This window comes from Plasmodium falciparum (genome assembly GCF_000002765.6).
Source record: "Plasmodium falciparum 3D7 genome assembly, chromosome: 11".
NCBI classification, from domain to species: domain Eukaryota; phylum Apicomplexa; class Aconoidasida; order Haemosporida; family Plasmodiidae; genus Plasmodium; species Plasmodium falciparum.
Window position 1 is genome coordinate 947,501 of NC_037282.1, and position 25,000 is coordinate 972,500.

General features: G+C 18.7%; 7 protein-coding genes across 7 annotated transcripts; 3 read left to right on the top strand and 4 right to left on the bottom strand.

Moving 5' to 3' along the window:
- Window positions 1-1,090: 1,090 nt before the first annotated feature.
- Window positions 1,091-3,207, top strand: PF3D7_1124000 (endoplasmic reticulum oxidoreductin, putative; the record flags this gene model as incomplete). The annotated part of the gene is made up of 5 exons (XM_001347886.2): window positions 1,091-1,671; window positions 1,913-2,256; window positions 2,421-2,647; window positions 2,859-2,962; window positions 3,066-3,207. 5 exons carry the CDS (start codon window positions 1,091-1,093, stop codon window positions 3,205-3,207), a joined length of 1,398 nt encoding a protein of 465 aa, XP_001347922.2.
- Window positions 3,208-3,881: 674 nt separating this feature from the next.
- Window positions 3,882-8,843, bottom strand: PF3D7_1124100 (BEACH domain-containing protein, putative; the record flags this gene model as incomplete). The annotated part of the gene is made up of 1 exon (XM_001347887.1): window positions 3,882-8,843. One exon carries the CDS (start codon window positions 8,841-8,843, stop codon window positions 3,882-3,884), a length of 4,962 nt encoding a protein of 1,653 aa, XP_001347923.1.
- A 1,170-nt stretch (window positions 8,844-10,013) lies between these two features.
- On the bottom strand, window positions 10,014-11,699 carry PF3D7_1124200 (thioredoxin-like protein, putative; the record flags this gene model as incomplete). The annotated part of the gene is made up of 4 exons (XM_024473318.1): window positions 10,014-10,619; window positions 10,770-11,342; window positions 11,501-11,538; window positions 11,657-11,699. 4 exons carry the CDS (start codon window positions 11,697-11,699, stop codon window positions 10,014-10,016), a joined length of 1,260 nt encoding a protein of 419 aa, XP_024329125.1.
- Window positions 11,700-14,655: 2,956 nt separating this feature from the next.
- Window positions 14,656-16,458, top strand: PF3D7_1124300 (conserved protein, unknown function; the record flags this gene model as incomplete). The annotated part of the gene is made up of 3 exons (XM_001347889.1): window positions 14,656-16,041; window positions 16,149-16,243; window positions 16,362-16,458. The coding sequence occupies 3 exons, from the start codon at window positions 14,656-14,658 to the stop codon at window positions 16,456-16,458; spliced, it is 1,578 nt and encodes a 525-aa protein (XP_001347925.1).
- Window positions 16,459-17,174: 716 nt separating this feature from the next.
- PF3D7_1124400 (U6 snRNA-associated Sm-like protein LSm1, putative) lies at window positions 17,175-17,860 on the bottom strand (the record flags this gene model as incomplete). The annotated part of the gene is made up of 3 exons (XM_001347890.2): window positions 17,175-17,419; window positions 17,543-17,644; window positions 17,764-17,860. 3 exons carry the CDS (start codon window positions 17,858-17,860, stop codon window positions 17,175-17,177), a joined length of 444 nt encoding a protein of 147 aa, XP_001347926.2.
- Window positions 17,861-19,479: 1,619 nt separating this feature from the next.
- Window positions 19,480-21,306, top strand: PF3D7_1124500 (pyruvate dehydrogenase E1 component subunit alpha; the record flags this gene model as incomplete). Its single annotated transcript, XM_001347891.1, has 1 exon — window positions 19,480-21,306. The coding sequence occupies one exon, from the start codon at window positions 19,480-19,482 to the stop codon at window positions 21,304-21,306; it is 1,827 nt and encodes a 608-aa protein (XP_001347927.1).
- A 1,298-nt stretch (window positions 21,307-22,604) lies between these two features.
- Window positions 22,605-23,876, bottom strand: PF3D7_1124600 (ethanolamine kinase; the record flags this gene model as incomplete). The annotated part of the gene is made up of 1 exon (XM_001347892.1): window positions 22,605-23,876. One exon carries the CDS (start codon window positions 23,874-23,876, stop codon window positions 22,605-22,607), a length of 1,272 nt encoding a protein of 423 aa, XP_001347928.1.
- Between the last annotated feature and the right edge of the window lie 1,124 nt (window positions 23,877-25,000).

Below are 25,000 nucleotides of genomic sequence, written 5' to 3' on the forward strand. Positions count from 1 at the left end.
TTTCCCATTATGCTTATCTGGTTTGTATACTATAAATTTTTAAAATATACATAATTTTGTTTTAGGTTTGTTTTTTTTTTTTTTTTTTTTTTTGTATTTTCACACATTTTTTTTTTTTTTGTTTTCACAAAAATATATTGTATATATATATATATATATATATATATACATACATATATTTTTTTTTTATCCTTTTTATATTATATATATATATATATATATTTATGTCTTATTCTTGTAAATACCAGATATCATAACATAATATTACTTATCATATGCTACAGTATATATATTTGTTTTCTTATTTATTTATTTTTTATTTTTATTATTATTATTAGTATTATTTTTTTTGTACATATAAATGTAAAATATATTTTTATATATTATATTTTAATCTTCTTATTTATACTATTTGGTATGTATGTATGTATGTTTAAAAATGTTCTTGCTTTTTTTCCCTTTTGCAAAAAAATTAAAGAAAACAATTAAGATTACAAATAGTTACAAGAATATATATTTTTACAATGTTAAACGATTGTATATATAAAGGGGAAGATAAAAATGAAAATAAATAAATAAATAAATAAAATAAAATGAAATAAAATAAAATAAAATATATATGAAATAATATGCGAGCAAACAAACGTATATACATACATATATATATATATATTTATTTATTTGTTTGTTTATTTATTGGACAACAGTATTTATAATTATATATATTTAATATCAACATACTTGTAAAATAAACATGATCACAAAATAAACAGCGACATTCATTTATTAATATATATATGTATATGCATGGTTATTTCTTTTTATAAAACATTTTATATTTTTTTGACGTGATTCAAGTTATATATATATATATATATATATATATACATAATGTACATTTTATAAATTTACACATTTAATAAATTTACCCATTTTATACATTTATGTTTTACACAAAAGGAATATATCATTTATATATTTCGCATAAATTGTGCATTTTATATATATTGTTATATTGTTATATTGTTGTGTTATTTTATTTTATTATTTATTTTATTTTATTTTATTTTTATTTTTTTTTTTTGATAAAATGAAAATTTGCTTAATACCAGTATTTTTATCCTTAATAATATATGTTATTTTATTTTTAAAAGGGAAGAAAATAGGTGATTTATATATTACTGAGCATTTAAGAAATAAGTTTGAAAATATTTTATTGTATTTTAATATTTTTGAAGTACAATACCCTGAAAGTTATTTAAATAATGAAAAATTATTAGGATTACATGTAAGGGATATTGAAAAAGATGCATACAGAGCATATCCTATATTAAAAGAATTAAAACAAAAAGATTATTTTAGAATATTCAAAGTTAATTTACATTTATCATGTAAAGTATTTTTAAAAGGTAATGAAAAATGTAAAGAAATAAAAAAATGTAGTGTTTGTGAATGTGAACAAGATGAAATACCATATAATTTTAGAACTAATGAAATCGAAATTATAGAAAATAAAATGACAAATGAAGATCTAAAAAAAACTTTTATAGAAAGTAAATTGTATAAAGATATTTTAGGAATATATGCACCTTCAAATGAAGGATTTATATCTTATGTAGATCTTGTTTATAATTCTCCATCCTTTACAGCATATGAGGGTAGAAATATATGGTAAGAAAATAATTAAATGAAAAAAAATAGTTTGTTACACAAAGGGGGAAATAAATATATACACATAATATATATATATATATTAAATATGTTCAAATTATTATTTATTTATTTATATTTATATTTATTTGTATTTATATTTATTTATATTTATTTATATTTATATTTATTTATATTTATATTTATTTATATTTTTTATTTATTTATTTATTTTTTTTTTTTTTTTTTGACCCCTTTAAAGGAATATGATTTACAAAGAAAATTGTTTTCAGAATGAAAAAAGTGAATGTGAAGAAATGAACAGTTTCTATAAAATAATTTCTGGAATGCAATCCAATATTGCTGTTTTGTCATCAGAATATTTTTATTTAAAGAACGATTTTCTATTTGGTGAAATCCAGATAAATAATAAATTTAATAATGATTATTTTAAAAATCTAAATTATGATTATAGTGTGACTTTTTTTAAAGAAAAAATAGGTCTATATCCAGAAAGAATAGAAAACTTATATTTTACTTTTGCAATTTTGTTAAGGTCTATGTGCCGTCTTAAGTCCTTATTTAAACAATGTAAATGTAATTCAGGTTCGTTTAAAATGAAAGAGAAAGAGAAACATAAAGATAAAGATGTGTATATGTATATATATATATATTTATATTTATATATTTTTTTTTTTTTTTTTTTTTTTTTTTTTTTTTTTTTTTTTTTTTTTTTTTTTTTTTTTTTTTTTTTTTTTTTTTTTTTTTAGGCTATGAACAGAATGATAAAGAAGCAGTGAGACTATTAGATGACCTATTAGAAAATTTTTATCATTCCTGTTCCTCAAAAGAATTTCTGGAACCTCTTTTTCCACAACATGGAAAAGATATATTATCAAAATTTATGAACATAACAAATATTCTTGATTGTGTACCTTGTGTTAAATGTAGGCTACATGGGAAGTTAAAAACAACAGCATTGCAAATAGCACTTGTGGTAAGAAAGGAAAAAAAAAAGATTGTATATGTTTATGTGTGCATGTTATTTGTATACCTACATATGGTATATGTCTTACAATATTTATAAACTGTCTCATTGTTTTAATTACTTTATTTAAAATGTGTTAAATATATATATATATATATATCATTTTTTTATTTTATTTTATTTTGTTTTATTTTTATTTTTTTTTTTTTTTTTTTTTTAGGAAGGAGTGAGTGACGAACATATTGGCTCACTTGAACGGAACGAAATCACTGCCCTCATAAATGCCCTATACTACTTTGCAGATTCTATATTAATAATAAACAAGTAAAAAGAAAAAAAAAAAAAAAAAAAAAAATATACACCATACGTATGAATATATATATATATATATATATATATGTTTATATATTTTATTTTTTTGATGCAGATTTGAGGACAGACTAAAATTAAAAAAGACCATTTTTATTTTTTACGTATTATCCTTTTCTCTATTTTTATTCCTAGTAATATATTCAATAATTTTTCTAACTATTCGAAATTACAAAAAAAAAAAAAAAAAAGTAGCATAAATGAACATATGTATTTTATATTTACAAAGGTGAAAAAAAAAATAAAGTGAAGAAAAAACATAAACAACATTTATTTTTACAAATTCATAAAAAAAAAAAAATATATATATATATATATACACATGTATATATTATTTACATAATAACACGTTAAGTTTGTTATATATATATATTTATATTTAATACTATGTGGAAAAAAAAATAATGTTTCATTATATATATTTTATTTTTTATTACCTTTTGGACTTTCATTTAATTCAAAAGGCTTTTTTTTTTTTTTATGTGTAATAAATTTATATGAAAAATTATAATTTTATGTATCATAAATTTATTATTTTTTATTCTTTTTTTTTATTTTATTTTTTCATGAAACCGTTTTATTTTGTATCATATGATTATTTAACCAGAAATGTCAAATATTAATCATTCGCATGAAATACATAAAAATATAAATAAAATCAATTTTTAAAAACAAAATGTTTTCTACTTAATAATTAAGAAAAAGTATATTATGAATATGTTTATTTTTTTTACAAAATAGGGAGGTTAATAATGATTATATATATATATCTTAATACGTTTTATAATATATAGGTATGTCTTTAAAAAATATAAGTATATTTTTATAATATATATATATATATTTATATATATGTTTGTTTTTTTATAAATTATTAGTTTCCCTTTTTGTATATTTCCATTTGTGCATCTTCACTTATAAATAAAATATAATCATTATTCATATTATTTATATCATCAAAATGATTAAAGAATGTTATATATTTTGTTGTTATTAATGAGATCCTTGGGAAAAAATTTGTTTTTGATAATATATTATTATTATCACAAAAATTCATATGTTCATAAAAAACATGTCCATCATTATTTACTAAACATAAACGTTGTTTATTACAAGCAGCAGAAACTATTTTATAATTTCTTTTCTTTTTTGAATTATATTTGTTATTATTTTTTATATTTCCCATTGATGATGAGGTCGATAGGATATTATGCCACTTCTCATTTCGTATATCATAAAAATATAAATAATCCTTTTCATCTACACATAATATATTATAATCATTAATAAGACATGCATGTATAATATTCGGTTGATTCTTACTAAAATTAGGGTGAACATTTTTTTTTATTTTTTTTTCAAAAAGGAATTGTTTGTTTAAATAATTTACATATACATAATTATCTTGATATGGCCCACATATGAAATTATTCTTATTATTTCCACACATCATACTATTATTACCACACATTATATTGTTATTACCACACATTATATTGTTATTACCACACATCATATTGTTATTACCACACATTATATTATTATTACCACACATTATATTATTATTACCACACATCATATTGTCATTACCATGTACATTTTTATAGACCCTCTTTCTAGCAAATTCCATATTTTTTTTTGCACCCCTATTATGATTTGATACATTAATAAATAATTTATTATAACTATTAAAATTATTTATATTATTAAGATATATATTCTTTTTACCAACTCTAATATCAAAAAGTTTTAAATCATTTGATATGGCAAATAATAATTTATTTTTTAATTGTACATATCTAACTTTATCATCAAAATTATCATAAACTTGTACAATATCAAAGTTTGTGTCCGCATTTATTAATTCTATGGTTTCATCAGATGAACCTGTTGCTATATAATTATAGCTATAACTAATGCTGTTAATTGTATCATTATGTATTTTTTTAGATATAAGTTGACTATATATATTATTATTATTATTATTATTATTATTATTATTAAAAAATAAACTTTTATCTTCCTTACTATTTACATTATCATATATATTCTCATGCTTTTCATAAAATATATCTTCAAAAGAACTAAATAAAAAATCACTTGATTCGTTACTATAAAAATTAAATATTTCATCAGAAAAGTCATCACTAAAGATATTTTTCTCATCCTCATTATTATAATTAGTAAATAATACATTATTATTTTTAATTATCTCTTCATTTGTATTTTGATTTTTTCCTTTTTGTTTTATATCTATTTTATTTTTATCACATGTTCTATTTTTTTTTTTATTATCTATATGTAATATACTCTTCGGATTTATAAACACAATCTTACCAGTAGATGTTCCTAAGATATAATTATTTTCAAAATTATTTATACAAGAAAAATTATCATCACTTATTTTTAAGGAAATAAAATTATTATTATTTTTTATATTACAATTCAATAAATCTTTATGTGTTATTAATTTTATATACCCATTATTACAAGAAAAACAACTATGTTCAGAAGTACTAGCTATTCCTCTTATTTTACATGAGGAAAACGTTTCTGCTCTATGTAAAGTCCAATTATATCTTTTAAAATAATCACAATATTCTTCATCCTTTGTTTTTTTATTTATATTTTCATACTTCAAGTTTTTAGATTCAACCAAAATATTCCTTTGTTTCTCTGAAGATGTGTTGTATGGGAAAGGACACCTCCTCGCTGCACGGTTAGCATCAATCACATCGTCATCATCAAACATATTTTGGGTATTATTTTGGGTATTATCTTCCATATTATTCATATTATCCATATTATCCATATTATCCATATTATCCATATTATCCATATCATTCATGTCATCCATATCATCCATATCTTCCATATCATCCATATCATATCCCATATTACCATTTATCACGTCCTCCTCTTCATAATCATAATGAACCAAAGAACCATCCTCACTATAACGCTTCTCCATGCTTATCTTATTTGCCCCATAAACCTTTGCAATATTATGATTATATTTTTTTTTTTTCATTTTATTATTATTATTATTATTACTATTAATATTATTTTTTTTTTTTTTTTTTTTGATTATTTCTTCCCTCAACAATTGATTTATTACATCAGAATAATACCAAAAAAAATTGGATATTTTTTCATTATAAACAAAAGTATACACTTCCTTCTTGGATACATGAGGTTGTTTAAATATTTGATAAGGACACTGTCCGAATTCATGAAGTTGAGTTTTCAAAGCTTTGGATGACATAGTAGTAATTAAATCTTTAATGTTTTGATTAAAATTCTGTTCAAAAGTGTTTTCTTGTTCTGCATTATATCTTTCATAATTATCTTTATTATTATAATCTCTAGATAACTTTTCATTTAAAATCGAATGCATGTATGTTAAAGGATGAAATAAATTAAAACATTCTTTTGCATTATGACCATTTTGTTTATAACCAAAAATTAGATCTATCCAAGAATTTATATTTTGATTCACATAATTACTTTCTAATGCGTTTTTCATAAAAATTAAAAATTCCTTAGGACTAGAACACCATTTTGGTAATATAACATCATTTATATTACCTTCATTTGTTATAATATTTAAATAATTTTTTAAAAAGCTTTCATCATCTTCATAAAATTCTGGAATCAATTCTATAAAAGAGGAATTTGCATTCAACGCTGTATGATAAGTACTTTCAAGAGATAAAAACATTCTTGATATTGTATCAAATTTTCCACTCTGTAATTTTAATTGACATTCCGGATACAATCTAATTAAAAAATATACAACATATGCTAAGGTAGAATAATGAGAACCATAAAAATAATCATGATCATGCATTTTTTCTATTAATGAATTTAAGCGATTTTTATTTAAACAACCAACTGGTTTTGATAAATCACGATATATTTCTTTATTATCATATTCAAGTTTCTCATTAGTTGTATAACTTGAAATAACCCATGGATATATAGGATACTGAGAAAAATCTTTTCGACTTCTACCACCAATACAATTCAAAAAATCTAAATATATATAATTACTTATATATCCTTGAGACCATTTCTCTTGTACTACATACACAAAATCTTTATTTTCTTCAATAAAAAAACATTCAGATTTTAATCTTTTCAATATATGTATTATTATTTCTCTATCATCATATGATAAAAATTCTATATATAAAGAATCATATTTTTTCCTTTTCTCATTTTCAAAAATTATTTCCAAAGCATTAGGTTTCATCGTTATTATTCTTTTAAATACATGTAAAATCTTTTCAACACTCCATTTCTTTTCTTTCTTATTTGTAAAATTTGGATGTGGCTGGAAATATATATATTTATTAGTAATATTTAAAATACCTTTTACTTTTAATAAAGGAGATACTTTATAAACCCAAAAACCATCAATTCGATTTGTAATAATTTTCTCATGGATATTTATACTGCTAATATCAAATTTTACATTCTCTTTTAATTTATCCATAATACTTTCTATATATTTATCCAAATTTAATTCTTTATTTTTTACAACACTATTATTTGTACAGTATTCATTCATTTTATTCTCATCTATTTTTTTTATATCTTTATTATAATTATTATCCTTTATATTATCTGATTTAAATACATTCCTATTATTATTACTATTATTATTACTATTACTATTACTATTACCATTAATCATAATATTGTTATTTTTATTTATCATCTCTTCAGCTCGTTCTTTATTTCCCGATTTATATTTACTTTTCTTTTCTTTTATCAAAATATCCATTTGTTTTTCATTAATGATCATTGCTGTCTTTATTTTTATTATCAACTCATAGATATGTTTCATTTTTTTCATAAGCATTGTTGAGTTCTCACAAGAAAAAATGTACACAAAACTTTTTTCTTTTTCTGTTGAACTTTCTGAATTTATTGACATTCCTTTTGTTTGGTAATTTATCTGATCTCTATCAAAAGGAGGTTCATTATTACAAACATTACCTTTATCATTATCTTGGCTTTTTTTTTTATTATCATTATTTTTATTTTGTGTTTGTATATTTTGATTCCTATCATCATCATTATTTTTATTATTATTATTATTATTATTGTTATGGTCACACTCTACTTTGTTACCTATAGCATCACTCATATGCGTATTTAGAAAAATAGAATCATTTTTTTCGTTTTGCATTTTTATATTTTTTTTTTTTTTTTCTTCATCTGAATTTACATGTGTATTATTTATATTTTCTTTTTTCGTATCATCCACAAATACATGTTTATTATTATAAGATTTGTTTAGGTCTAAAAAATCATCAAAATTATTTAATAATTTTTCAAATATATGTATTTTTTCATCTATATTATTATTATCAATGGTTTTATATTCATCATAATATTCATTATATAAATTATTTAACACGTTTATGTTTTTCTTATATTTTCTTTCATAACTAAATTGTGATATACATCTGGTTTTCTTATTATGTATAATAGTTTTAATTCGTATCACTTCACATGTCTTAATTATAATTTCATTTTTAAATATTCCTAATTTTACATTCTCTAATTTTTTAAAAGGAAACTTAAGTACTTCCTCATCAACATCATACGCTTCAAAAATTAATGATTTCGAGCAAAGTCTTAATCGACCCTTTAATTCAACATAAATAAAAGTACACTTTTCATTTGTATTATTATTAATACTGCTATTTTTATTATCATGCTTTTCTTTCTTTGTTTTCATCGTTATTAACATGTCATCAATGTATTCCTCATCCTCCTCTAAAAAAAGCAAATTAAAGGATCGTATTTTTTGTGATTTCTCCATATTCCCTTCTTCCTTCTGTTTTTGATATTAAAGGGTACATTATTTACAAAAAAAAAAAAAAAAAAAAAAAAAGAGAGGCAAGAAATGTTTTTATAAATAAATATAAATGTTATATATATATATATATAATATATATATATATATATATATTATTATTATTATTATTTATAATTACGGAAAAAAATATATTTTTAATGACAAAATAAGATATTATAACAAAGATATTATTTGTTGACAAAAATTTAATACTATTGACAAATATATTTTTATTCTGACATGAATTTTTATTCATATAAAATTATAATTCCTCTTTTAAATATTTCTAAAACAATGTATATATATAAATATATATATATATATATAATATATTATTATAACCACATAAAAGTTAACTAATCTTTGTTTCATATGCATAAAAAAAAAAAAAAAAAAAAAATTAGCATTTCATAAAATTTAAACAACTTTTTTCAATTATATAATTAAGCATTATTTATAGCATGAAGGGATAATATATATAATTATACACTTTAAAAAAAAAAAAAAAAAAAAACATCAAAAGTGATTTTTTAAACAGAAGATATATTATATATATATATATATATATATATATATATATATATATATATTATATATATATTATATAGGTTATACATTAGGGGGAAAAGAAAAAATATATATATAATAATAAATATATATTATTATATATATATATTATAATATGTAATATATTTATATATACATATAATACATATAACATATATATTTTTTTTTTAATAAAGATGATTAATTTTCTTTATTCATAAAAATGGCCTTCTTATTTTATTTTTTTTGTAGTGTATCTCTTATATATAAATATGAGTAATTATTCAATAATACAAATCATAAATATGTTTTTTTTTTTTTTTTTTTGGGGGAAAAATAAAAATTAAAAAAAAAGTATACATAAATGATATACATAATGTATATATATATATATATATATATATATATATATATATTTTATAATATACCATGATTTAACATATTATTAAAAAAAAAAAAAAAATTGAGAATACGAATTTAAAAATATATATAACACACACATAATATATATATATATATATATATATATATATATATGTATATATTTATATATTTACATATTTTTATATATGTATTATTAATTTTTGGTTAATTTTTTTTTTGAAATCTTTGCATTCTTAATTTGTGCAATTGAGACAATTCATTATTTATGGTATTGTATTCTTCAACAACATCTGGTGTTTTTTTGTCCTCACTTTCTGTTTCTTTTAAATTTGGATTATTATATGAATTGTTATTAAAATTATGTATACTATCTTTTTTTTCCTCTTGTAATATTTGATGCGTTGTTTCAGGGTATAATAATTTATTTTTATCATATCCAGAAGGTGGAATATTTCTATATGGTTCCTTCAAAGTATCTATATTTTTATTATTTATATTATGAAGCATATGATCATCACCATGATCATCACGATCACCATAATTATTATTATTATTAATATTAATATTAGTTGTTGTGGTAGTAGTAGTAGTAGTTGTTGTTGTTGTATCAAGAATATTTGTGCTTATATTTTTAGAACTCGTCGTTATATCCTTTATATTACGGGAGTTACTTTTAATCTCCATCATTTCAATAAATTCATATAACTGGGATTGGGCACATATGGGATCTTGAAAATTTCGTATATTCCAAACTTTTAATTGTCTACCAGTTCTTTTACACAAAACGCATAAATATGGTAACTTATGTACCTAATATTATAAAAATGAATGAATGAATAAATATATATATATATATAGATAGATATATACAAATGTGAGAATATCACCTTTATGGATAATTCTTTAGGCTAATATATTTATATATATATATATATATATATATATATATATATTTGTTACCTTGTAGGTGTTCATAAACAGTGCTGCATCTTGGTCATATTCATATCGCAACCACAATATGAAAGACGTTTTTATAATTTGTTGTATAACGTCATTATTCCATATATCCCTATTTAATCTCAAAGACTCAAATTCTGTATTTTGTATATTTACTAATATGAATTTATTTTCTTGTTTAGACTTTTTTCTAACCTCTTCAAACGATAAGGAACATATTAAAGATTCAGGAGGAGAAAAAAGCTTTTGAAAAGTATCACCTAGCTGAATTTTTGATTTATTACTTTTTTTATTTGTATTATTATATGGATAGAAATTTGAATCATCCATATCATTAATTAACGCTTGGCTAAAATGTTTGTCAGGAGCCCTAACATAATCATCACAAGGGGGACAAATATTTTTTTTCTTATCATTTGTTGTTTCTGTATTAGTTTGGTACATATTACTTTGTACTGATTTTTCTTCTTCAGTCATAATTTTATTATTATTATCATATGGTTTATTTGGTATCATGTTATCACCATTAATATCATAGTATAACTTTAAAGAGTCCTCAACATTACCATTACACATCTGAAAAAATATAAAAACATAATTGTTATTCATATATATATATATATATATATATATTTTTCTTTTTTATGCTATATGAAGGAAAAAATATAGAACAAAGGCAATATCTTATGCCACACATTTATTTTTATTTATTCATTTTTTATATCTCTTTTTACCTCTAAGTAATACAAAGCGGTTTCTACATTTGCATCTTCTGCGCTAATTAAAAAGAAAAATATAATAATATAAAAAATAAGATAATTTCATCATATATTTATAATATATGTACATATATAAATTTACACATAATTTTATATTCTTTTATCCTTTACCAATATAAAGTAAAAATTCATCAATCGCCTTCTTGGATATCATCTTGGTATATTCAATATATGATTTATATAATTCAAGTACTAAAAATATTTTTAATTATACATTACACATATTTTTCTTTTTTTTTTATCTTCAAAAAAAAAAAAAAAATATATATATATATATATATAAATAAATATATATATGTATAATATTATGTTTTATTAATATATCTTTTGTTCATTTTAAAAGTCCTATTTTTTAAAATAATATTATAGAAATATACAATAATAAACAAATTAGACATAATAATATATATATTTTATATATATATATTATATATTTCTGTTTTTATTTAAAAAAAAAAAATAAATAAAATCATCATAAATTCATATAATGCATATGAAATATTAGTGCACGCATATATTTTTTAATAATACATCTATAAAGGTAATATATTAATTTAACTATTCAAAAATAACTATTACATATATATTATATATATATATATAATATATGGTATAAATACGAAATAATATTATTTTTTTATATATTTTTTTATATATATATTTTTTTCTTTTTGTCTTATAAAGAAAAATAAAATAAACACAAAAAATATATTATAAAATATAAAAGGAAAAAATAAAATATAATAACATATGCTTTTCCATTTTGCTGTTAATAACCTTTCCTCTTTCGTAAACTAAAATGGAATGTACACTTAAATTTTTTTTTAAAAATTAAAGAAAAAATATATTTCTAACAATTTTTTAAATTGAATGCTTTCTTATTTTATTTTATTTTTAAATTTCCCTTAAAAAAAAAAAAAAAAAACAATTACACTAAAGGGAATACTATCCATTTATTATATACATATAAAATATATATAATAATAATATATAGTAAATGTGATATCGTCAACATTTCATAATATTATATTTCCCAAAGGAAAAGAAGGTAATTATATATATATATATATATATATATATATATGTATATATTTTTTTTTTCTTTGAAAGGTGAATTGAAATTTATATATTATCCAAACCAAATAAATTATTATTTTTTTATAAGTTTAATAATATTATTACAAAAAAATATATCTATATATATATATATATATATATTTATAAATTAAAAAATAAAAAGATCAAAGAAAATAATACTATACATTATAAAAAAAAAAAAATACATTTATAAGGGATAATAACATTTTGATATATTTTAATAACATTTTATTTATAACCATTATTTTATAACATGAATAAAAATAATATGACATAATAATTATATTATATTATATTAAATTTTATAACATTATTATTATTATTATTGCTATTATTATTATTATTGTTGCTATTATTCTATTTTTTATTTTTTATTTTTTATTTTTTTAAATCTTTTCCTTTATTTATATCATTTTCCTATAACTGAATTGATGATAATCATATATATATATTTTTTTAATATAAACAAAAAAAAAAAAAAAGAAATGAATATATTTTTATTTTTGGTTGAATTTTAAAAATACGCAAAGGTGTATAAAAGAATTAAAAGGATAAAAAAAAAAAAAAAAATAAAAAATAATAATAAAATAATTATATATTTTATTTTTATAATAACCTAATTATTTTAAAAAACTTACAACATTATAATAGGAGGTATTTAATATATTAATATATAATATACAGTATATATATTTATTTTTATAATATATATATATATATAAACTACCTGGAATTTTTTTTGGGGCATTTTATGAAGTAGTACCATAAATATTAAAGATTATAATAAAATATTTTATATAATTATTATATTATATATATATATATATATATATATTATAAACCTTATAAAATTAAAAATTTATTTTACATATTTTAAAGATCTTTTTTTTTTTTTTTTTTTTTTTTTTGGAATTTAAAATATTTAATGAAACATTACACAAATAAATATATAAAATATTCCAAAAAAAAAAAAAACAGAAGGAAGGAAAAAAAAAGTATTTGAAATATATATTTATATTGTCAATTTTTTAAATAATTTATATATTTTTTCAAATTATATAATCTTTCCTTTTTTCTGTTTTTGTTTTAAAGTACATTGTTCAATATACATAATATAAAAAGAAAAAAATATATAATATATATATATATATATTTTTTTTTTTAATAGATCATTATATATATTATATATATACTTCTTTTAATTATAAATATAAAATGTTTACATATTTTTTACTTTTGAAATAATTCTCTTTTTTTTCTCTTCTTTTTTTAATTATCATTTGTTAGAAACTTCTCATTTATAAAAATTTTACAAGTTAATATAATGATAACCAATTGAAAAAAGAATAAAAGATTAATAAAAAAAAAAAAAAAAAAAAAAAAAAAAAGAGAAGCAACCAAAGAGAAAATTCTCCTACATTTTGATATTTTATTAAAAAGTTGTTTCAATATATATATATATATATATATATATATATATATATATATTTATTTATTTATCTATATTTTTATTTATATTTATCACAATTTTATAACCAATTCGAAGAATAATACAAATGCCACATTTTTTGTAAAATTCTTTAATTGTTGTAAAACTAAATAAATATATATTTTTGTAATTATATAATTTTTTTTTTTTTTTTTTTTATTAAGTTATATATATACATTTCTGTGCATACTAATTTTTAATATGAAAAATATTCTTATACAGCGAATTTCTAAAATATTCTGAACAAGTCAGGTAAAAATATAAGAAAAAAAAAAAAAATAGCTACATATAAGAAGCCTGATATATATGCACATATATATATATATATATATATATACATTTATATATATAATATTTAATGAATAGTGTTTGAAATCAACATATATTCATGAAATAAAACAAAAGATGAAATAGAATAGGTTGATATAATTGATACATTTTAAAAAATTAATAAAGTGCATAAATATTACAATATTTAAAAAAAGATAAATATACTAAAAATAAACGTTGTTATGATGAAAATATGGCTGATAATAACCTAGACAAAAATGAAAGTGATTCATCATGTATAAATGCTAGCGATGAACAAAAATCATCAGAAGAAAAAGACAACCTTGGCGAAGCGTCTGTTGTGTCTAATGTTAATGAAAATAACTCATCATTCTTTACAAAATGTTTTAGTAAAATTGTAAATTTTGGTAATAATACCCAAGAAAATAATATCCCGGTTGCACATGAAGAAAACAATAATGAAGATAGGGAATATAATACGAATGAAAGTAATTGTAATAGATATGATGATGAAGAGGACAAAAAGGTGGAAAATTTTGATAATAATAATATAAATAATAATTATCTTAAGGGTGATGGTGAGAAAAATATTCATGAGGGTGGTGATGTCCATACAGATTTTAATAATGAAGAAATGATAAATGCAATTTCAAATTATAACAAAAATGAATTAAATTTAAATAGGGGTGAAATATATTTAAATGATAATGAATATTCATTTATATCATATATTATATTAAGTAGCGAATTTCGTTTTTATCCTATAGAAGAAACGAAAAAAAAAAAAAGGAGAGATACCTTAAAAATAGATGATACAATTACCATTACAGATACAAAAAGAATTAAATTTGATAATAATAATAATAATAATAATAAAATAGAAATCAGAAAAAAAGAAAATGTTACTGATATTGATGCAGATAAAGGTAGTAATAATCATATGAATGAAAAACAAGTTGTAAATAATAGTGAAGATATATTAAAAAAAGAGGATGAAGAAGAAGAGAATTTAAAAAAAGAAGGAGGGGATTTATTAATAAAAGGGAATAATGTAGATAAAGTTTTATTAGATGATATAGATATTGAAAAGGTACGAAGTTATGATAAAATTATGGATGCAGAAGAAAGAGATAAATTAGAGCTTTTTGATGAAATCTTAATACATATAAAACGTAATTTTTATGAGAAAATATTAAATATAGAAACCAATTTTAAGAACTTAGAAAATCAAATTGAAGATAATCATTCATTTCATTTTCGTTGTATTATTGAGAAATTGAAAAATCGAAAGTATGATAATATATTATATATATATAATGATATATATTTATATCATAATAATTTATTGTTTTTATCGAAACCATCTAGTTATACTTGGATGAAATTACATGAACTCTCGACGCAAATTACCAATACTATTTCTGATATACATCATAAGAAATACATGCAAAAACCAAATAGAAAATTGTATCATATAGATAAAGAAGAGAAGGAAAAAAAAGAGAAAAAAAAAGAAGTACTCAAAGATCATGAAAAAATGGAATATTGTATAAACGAGGAGGAGAAGTTGGCTTTCCAGTTGCTTCTAAGCAAGTTAAATCAGGACACTCATTTTGAGGTACACCCAAAGAAAAGTGTTATACGGAATGTATAAATATATATATGTATATATATATATATTTATATATATATATTTTATTTTTTTTTTTTATTTTTTTTTTTTAGCTGTTTCGTAAATTTAAGAATAAAGCTGTGTGGAAGACACTTGAAGGTGGTGAAATTGAATTGGATGATAAGTTAACGAGAGCGGATGTGTTCAGGTAATTTTTTTTATATTCATATATTATATTTTTCATTTAAATTATTTGATTCACATTATTATGTTATTATATATATATATATATATATATATTTATTTATTTATTTATTTTTATATAGGGAAATGTATAATTGGTGTAAATTTCAATTGGAAATGAAAAATAAGCAGAGTGAATTATCCGACTCAGAAAGCGATTCATCAAAGGATTCTTACTAATTTGTATATAATATATATAATTTTTTTTTTTTGTTACACATATATATATATATATATATATATATATATATATATGATATTTATTCATTTATTAATTGTATGTATTTATTTTGTGGAGGAAAAGAAGAGACCAAAAGATTTTATAAAAAAATAGTTTTGAACCATTGAAATTGTTTTTACATTTTATTAATAATATGTATATATATATATATATATATATATATATATATATATATGCTATTAATAATGTTGATATTCCACATATAATTTTAATTAGTACTTTAATTTTTTTTTTTAAACATTCCTAATATTTGACACATATATATAAATATGTATGTATATTTTATGCTATAATATTATTCTTATAATTATTTATTGATTTTTTTTATATGCTAAACTTATTTTTCAACATATTATAAAATTTATTGAAATAGTTTGAATTCAAAAAAAATATAAAATAAACATATATATATATATATATATATATATACATATATATAACTTATGTTTTTATAACATAAAAAAAAAAAAAAAAAAAATTGTCTTGTTAGACATTTATTGAAACAAAATTGTTACAATTTTGAAAGGTGTAGAAGGATCGGGTTCAATTTAAAGAGTACAAAAAATGTAGGTCATAAAAAGAAATATATAAATATATGTAAATATATATATATATATATATATTATATACATATGTGTATGTTTATGTATACCAATTAATTTTCGAATATAGAAGAATCAGCATTATTTTCTGGTATGAATTTTAATATATGATTAATTGGTTTATATACCAGAATAATATTTTCGCTACTAGAATATTCTTTTTTATTTTTTATCATATCCATATTATTATGTTCCTCATCATTATCATTTTTTATAGTATAGTCAAACATTTTACAATATTTTTCTTCATCTACAGATCCAAAATAGGCAATATTATCTCCCCTAATAATTAAATTTCCTACAAGTTTAAAATGAAATGTACGTATACAAGGATAAATAAATATATATAAAAAAAAAAATATATACATATATATATATCATTCTGTAAAAAAAAAAAATAAGGTACCATTTTTCACCTTACCCACATATACGTCTGAAAAATAATTTTTTTCAGGAACGATTATTTTTTCAACACAGTGAGTTAAAAAAACATTCCCATGTTGATCATAAGTTCTTAATATACCTACCAAAAATTAAACATTAAAATGAAATATATATAAATATATATATATATATATATATATATATATATATATATGTATGTATGTATGTATTTATGTATATCTTTATATTCTGATGTACCTAAATATAATTTATTATCACGTGATGAAATAAAAATGTAAGTGTCAATTTCTTCTTCAAAGCTACTTAACCATAAGGGCATAGACGAATGCTCCATTGTTTAATGGTATTTTTTTTTTTTTTTTTTTTTTTTTTGACTTTAATCTTTATTTTTTTTAATTGTTTAAGTATGTTTTATTATTATTTTTTTATTTTATTTCTCTTATTATAAGGAAAAAAAAAAAAAAAAAAAAAAAAAAAAAACCAACTTTATTATATTTTTTAAGAATTCATATAAAATAATATCAAATAACAATAAAATGGGTTTTAATTACAATTCATTTTCTTCTATAAAATAATACTGATGAATATTTTTTTCTATTTTATAAATTTTTCGAACATATATAATAGTTATTATTTCTTTTTATAAAATTTCGTTGAATAAAATAATCATTTTTTCATAAGATATTTAAAATAAAAAAAAATTTATGTTTCAATTTTAAATTCAAATATAATATATATATATATATATATATATATATAATATATAATTTTTATATTTATAGAAAAAAAAAAAAAAAAAAAAAAAAAAAAATAATATAATCATACATATATATAATATATTATCATATTATATATAACAAATAAAATAGAAAAGGGGCGATGATGTGGCAAAAAAAAAATAATAATAGTATAATAATAAATAAGTAAAATCAAAATATACAACAAGAAAATTTTATAAAATGATTTATAATTTTGTTTATAAATATTTATGTGGTGTTATTATATATATATATATATATAATAATATATGTATTTTTTTTTTTTTTTTTTTTTTTTTTGTTGTATTAAATACACTTAATTATTTTTTCTGTTGGGATATAACCATCTAAAAAAAAGATTACATATATATATATATATATATATGGAGAACAATTTTTTAAATAAAGGAAACGTATTTAATTATATATAATAATGAAAATATGTATGTGCCTATTGTTATATATTACATATATGTAAAATATGTATCTTTTTTTTTTTTTTAGGTAACATGTTTTATTTTGTATCATTATTGTAGTCTCTCTTTATAGGAAAACAAGAAACAATTTAAAATGTAGAAAAATATGTAAAGGAATTTAAATGTATAAAAGTATTAATTTATTTATTAGTATAATACTATTTTTACTGATTTGTAATATTATACATTCCTTTTTTTTTTTTTTTTTTTTTTTTTTTTTTTATGTTTTGGTATTATTTGTGCCTTCTTATCCTTTATTATTTCTTTTTTTTCCACATATGAGAATATATAATAACTTTGCAAAAAAAATATTTTTTTTTTTTTTTGTATATTTGTATATATATTTGTAAATATATATGTATTTATATTTGTAATTATATTTGCATTTATATTTGTATTTATATTTATATTTGTATTTGAATTTTTATTATTCTTTTTTTTTTTTTTTTTTTTTTTTTTTTTTTGGTATCATATAAAATATCATCTTTTAAATGTAACTATATATATATATTATAATAAAGCCTTCTTTTTTGTACGATGAAATAAAAAAACGATTAATAAAATATTTAATTCATATGTTTAGATTTTAATTATCATATATACAATAAAAAATAAAATTGAAATCTGTCTACACCCACAAAATTAATTATACAATATATATATATATATATATATATTTTTTTTTTTTTTTTTTCTTATGATTTGAAGTTTCCAATAGAATGCTGTTAGTAATATGGTTAAACATTTTTTGGTTCATCCCTTATTATTGTTTTAATTACGTTTTATGTGTAGGGAATAAAAATGACATGCTTTTTGTAAAAAATAAAAATCTAATATATCCTTATAATGATATGAATAGAATAAGGAGACATAAAGGGGTGGAACTAAGCAGAAAGATGGTTGCTGAGAATATTCAAATGAGAAATATGAAGAGTAACAATAATAGTAATAATGTTCATGAGAATAATAATATTGATCATAGTAACAATTATAATAATAATTTATATTTATCATGTAGTAATAAAAAAAAAGGAAAAGATGTACAATCATTGTGTGCCATAAAACACGGCAACGTACTGATCAAAAATATAAATGAAGAAGAAAAAGAAAAGGGAATTAAGAAAAATGATACAGATAAATTAGAATCAAAAAATGATAATGAACATAAAAATGAAGAGAATAATTTCGTTTTTTCATATGATAAAAAATTAAATAATTATTCTGAATTTAATATATATATGGAAAATAATAATATAGAAGAATATATATCCGATGTAAATATTAGTAGAGAAGAAATATGTACCTTATATGAAGATATGTATTTAGGACGACTTTTTGAGAACTTAGTAGCCAAATTATATTATAATAAACGAGTTAATGGTTTTGTTCATTTATATAATGGTCAAGAAGCTGTAAGTACAGGTATTATTAAAAATTTAAAAAATTCAGATTTTGTTACAAGTACTTATAGAGATCATGTTCATGCTCTAAGTAAAGGTGTGCCTGCACATAAAATATTAAATGAATTATATGGAAATTATTATGGTAGTACAAATAAAGGGAAAGGTGGTTCTATGCATATTTATTCAAAAGAAAATAATTTTATAGGAGGTTTTGGTTTTATTGGTGAACAAATACCTATTGCTGTTGGATTAGCATATAGTATCTTATATAAAAATGAATTTCACTATAATCCAAAAAATACCTCTTTTACATCTACTAAAAATAAAAATAATTATATACAAGAAAATGAAAATATGATACATATGAATAATTCTCAAAACGTAGATGTTGTAGTATGTTTCTTAGGTGATGGTACTACTAATATTGGACAATTCTTTGAATCATTAAATCTTGCTTCTTCTTACAACTTACCAATAATATTTGTTATAGAAAATAATAATTGGGCTATAGGTATGGAAAGTTCTAGAAGCTCATCTGATGATCTTATGAATAATTATTCCAAAGGAAAAGCTTTTAATATAGATACTTTTAAAGTAGATGGAAATGATGTTCTTACTATATATAAACTAGCCAAAAAGAAAATTCAACAAATTAGAAATAGAACATCCGGACCAATAATTATAGAAGCTATTACATATCGAGCTAAAGGACATTCTTTAGCAGATCCAGATGAACTTCGTATCAAAGAAGAAAAAACTTCATGGAAAAAAAGAGACCCTATTTTATTCTTATCTAGTTATATGAAGAAATATAATTTAGTACAAGAATCATACTTCGAACAAGTTAAAAAAAATACACAAACATTATTACAACAAGCAGAATTAGATGCTGAACAAAATACAAAGAAAGGGGAACATATAGATATATGTAATGTAATTCAACAAAATATATTCGCCCCATCAAAATCTACTCCATATCAAAGTGAATATGAAAATTATAAACAATTTGACGACATTTCTAATGACGAATTAAAAGAATATTATCAAGAAGTACTTAAAGAAATTCAAAGAAAAAAAGAAAAGAAAAAACTTGATCCGAACGACAAATTTGATCAAAAAAAGTTACCCTTAATAATAGATTAAAAATTTTTACATAATATTTTGTTACACATATTTATGAAAAAATATATATATATATATTAATATACAACTATGCACAAAAAAAAAAAAAAAAAAAAAAAAAAATCATATACATATATATATATATATATATATATATATAATATATTTATTTATTTTTATATTCAACACACCTTAAAATAACCAAGAAAAATATACATTTTATATCCTTGAACGTTTTTTTATAATGTTTATTTTTAGACATAAAAAAAAAAAAAAAAGAAAAAAAAAAGTAAAAGTAAAAAATTTTCATTAAATTAATAAAACAACACAATATATAAAGATGAATTATTAGATAAAATAAATAAACACAAAAAACTATTATAAGAATCAAATAAGTACCCGTATAATAGGTTTAATAATAAAATAATAAATACATGTATATTTATATATGCATATGCTTTCATTAATTTATATATATATATATATATATATACACACACACACATATATATATATTTTTAATTTAATTAAAATTTTGTTTATTTTTAATTATTATATATACATATATTTATATATGCTTATTTATATTTATCTTTAATTATATTTTTATTTATTTATTTTTTTCTTCTTTAATATTCTAACAATAATATGTTAAAATATATATCCAAATCAACGACAAAAAAAAAGAAAGAAAAAAAAGAAATAATAATAGGGAAGGGAAGGGAAGGGAAAGCAAAGCAAAGTAAAGGAAAAAAAGATAAAAAAGATTACATTTCGAAAGTTATAATTCCATTTTGTTTTGTACAACTAAACATATTCTAAACTATGACAATATTTTAAATTCCTTTTTCTTTTCCTTTTAATTTGTAATTTCTGAATATTTAAATAAAGTTTGAAAAAATCTTTATAAATGTGTTTTGGGTTGTATCTAATATTACAAATAGATAGCCATTTATGTTCATAAATATAAATGTGGTTATTATATTATATTACATTATATTATACTTTATTTTTTTATTCCTTTTTTTTTTTTTTTTTTTTTTTTTTGGCTAGATAGCTATAAAAATTTTATTAACAGGGGGAAAATAATGAACTGTTCATAATTTTTTTAGCATCATTGGAAGGAAATATATATATATATATATATATAATTAAATAAATATATAAATATATATAAATATATATATATCTAAATATATATATATATATATATATATATCTATATATATATTATATACATTTGTATGTATGAGGAATGTCCAGTCATCCACATGCACGTGTAAAACATGTTCATATATTTTTTTGTCCATTAAAAAAAGTTAGTTTTTTTCCAATTTGCTCCTAAATTTTACCGAAAAGGCAGCAGTCAATCTGGTCATACCATAATTAATAAAATCAAAATCAATAACTGAATGTAGGCCTTGCAACAATGCCCATAACCCCCAAACGATATGTGAGCATACATAGAAAGGTTGTATTTCATCTATAAGTTGATTAATAAGTTGTTCATCATCTGTTTTTAAATAGTGTTTGATAAAATGGTATTCTTCAGATCTATTAGGTGTTAAATCCCATTCACAGTTGAATCCAGCATATTCATTAAAATGGTTAGCAATATCATATGCTCTTTCCATTGGACATGAGTATTCAAAATCTATAAATGATATGGATGATCCTTCTGTTTTAATAATATTTGATGATAACAAATCACAATGACAAAGAACCACGGGTGAATTTTTTTTACAGCATAATTCTTGAATTTCTGTAATGATTGATTCTAACATATCGAAATCAATTAATTTTAAAATATAAGCTTTAGGATTAAATGAATACTTTTTTTGTCTTTCTTCTTTTAGAGTATTAAAATATTTCCATAGTGTACTCCATAAAAAGGATGATCGATTTCCTTGTATATTTTGTAATGCTTGTAATTTTTTATATATAGTGTCATCTAATTGAATATCATGCAAAATTCTTAAATTTTCAGCAATTTCTTTTTGAAAATCTTTATTTTTAATATCTTCTCTTGATAATGCATAACCATCTTTAAATTCTTCAATTCTACCATTTGGAAAGAAAACATAAATTTTTTTTGAAATATTTTTATCACATAATATATTGGATATCAATTTTTCTCTTTCTCTATTTATAATTTCGCTAGTTTTGGGACCATATAATCTAATCAAATATTTGTTCTGATGAATATTATCCTCTACCTTAACCAATATATTTGTTATCCCTCCTTTAATAATTTCAAAATTTAAAGATTCTACATTATTTTCATTTAATAATTCTTTTCCATAAAATAATAAAACATATTTACAATATAAAAACAACGCATTCTTATTTTCAAAAACATTACTTATAAAATTAGTCATAAATTCTTCTACTTTTAAATTTCTATTATCCCCAACATTTATTGTTAAATCCTTTTCCCTCAAAGGTATCACACCTTGTTCGTTTGTCATTTCGGTAATTTGAGAATTACTATTTGACAAATTATCGAAATTTTTTGTAGTGACACTATTCTTTTTTCTTTGTTGAGTTATTTCTTTCTCTGATTCATCAATTTCTCTTAGTTGATATTCCATTATAACAACTGGAATGATTAACAATAAATATTAAAAAAAAAAAAAAATAAAATAAATAAATAAATAAATAAATAAATATATATATATATATATATGTATATATATATGTATTTATAAACGTATTTTTTTTTTTTTTTTTTTTTTTTTTTTTTTTTTTTTTTTTTGGTGCGATCTTTTAAATGATCCTTTGTACTACTTTTCTCTTTTCTGTGCGAATTGGTTATAAACAAAAAAAAAAAATAAATAATAAGATAAAAATAAAAAGAAATAAATTTATTTATGTTTATATTTGTATATATTTGGACAAATATCGTTCAAAGAATAATCTGATTTGTATATGTACACAAATATTTTTATTTCTTATAAGATAATGAGCATATACAAAAATATATGTTTATAAAAAAAAAAAAAAAAAAAAAAAAAGGAGGTACACAATTTTATATATGCATACATAAATTAATAAATAAATATGAATATATATATTTATATAAATATATACGTATAAACAAACATACAATATATCAAACAAAACATATATTATATTTATTATATTCTCTTTTATTTAATTAAATAATCATAAACTCAAAAAAAAAAAAAAAAAAAAAAATGACAAGAAAAAAGAGGAAAAAGAAATTTGAATTTACAATTATTAATTGCATACATATATATATATATATATATATATATAATATATATAATATGAAAAAATAAAATTTGAACTTACACAAAAACTAATAAAAATTAAGATTTATGAATTTTTTTTTTTGTTTCTTTTGTTATAAGATGTATAGAGTATATATATGTGCATAAATAAATATATGTAATATATGTAATATATGTAATATATGTATATATATATATATATTTACTTTTTATATTTTAAAAAAAATATATTGAGTATAGACAATACTATCTTTGAAAAAATTCGTGCAAATTAAAACTTTAAAAAAATATATTTCATAAAAGCTTAATGAATTAAGAGAATTCATAATCTTCTATTTATAAAAGTTTAAATACTTATATGTATGCATAGAAATTAATAAAAAATATAAGTATATGTTTTTATATATCAATAAATATGAACATTTAAAATTATCTCTAATACATATACATATACATATGTC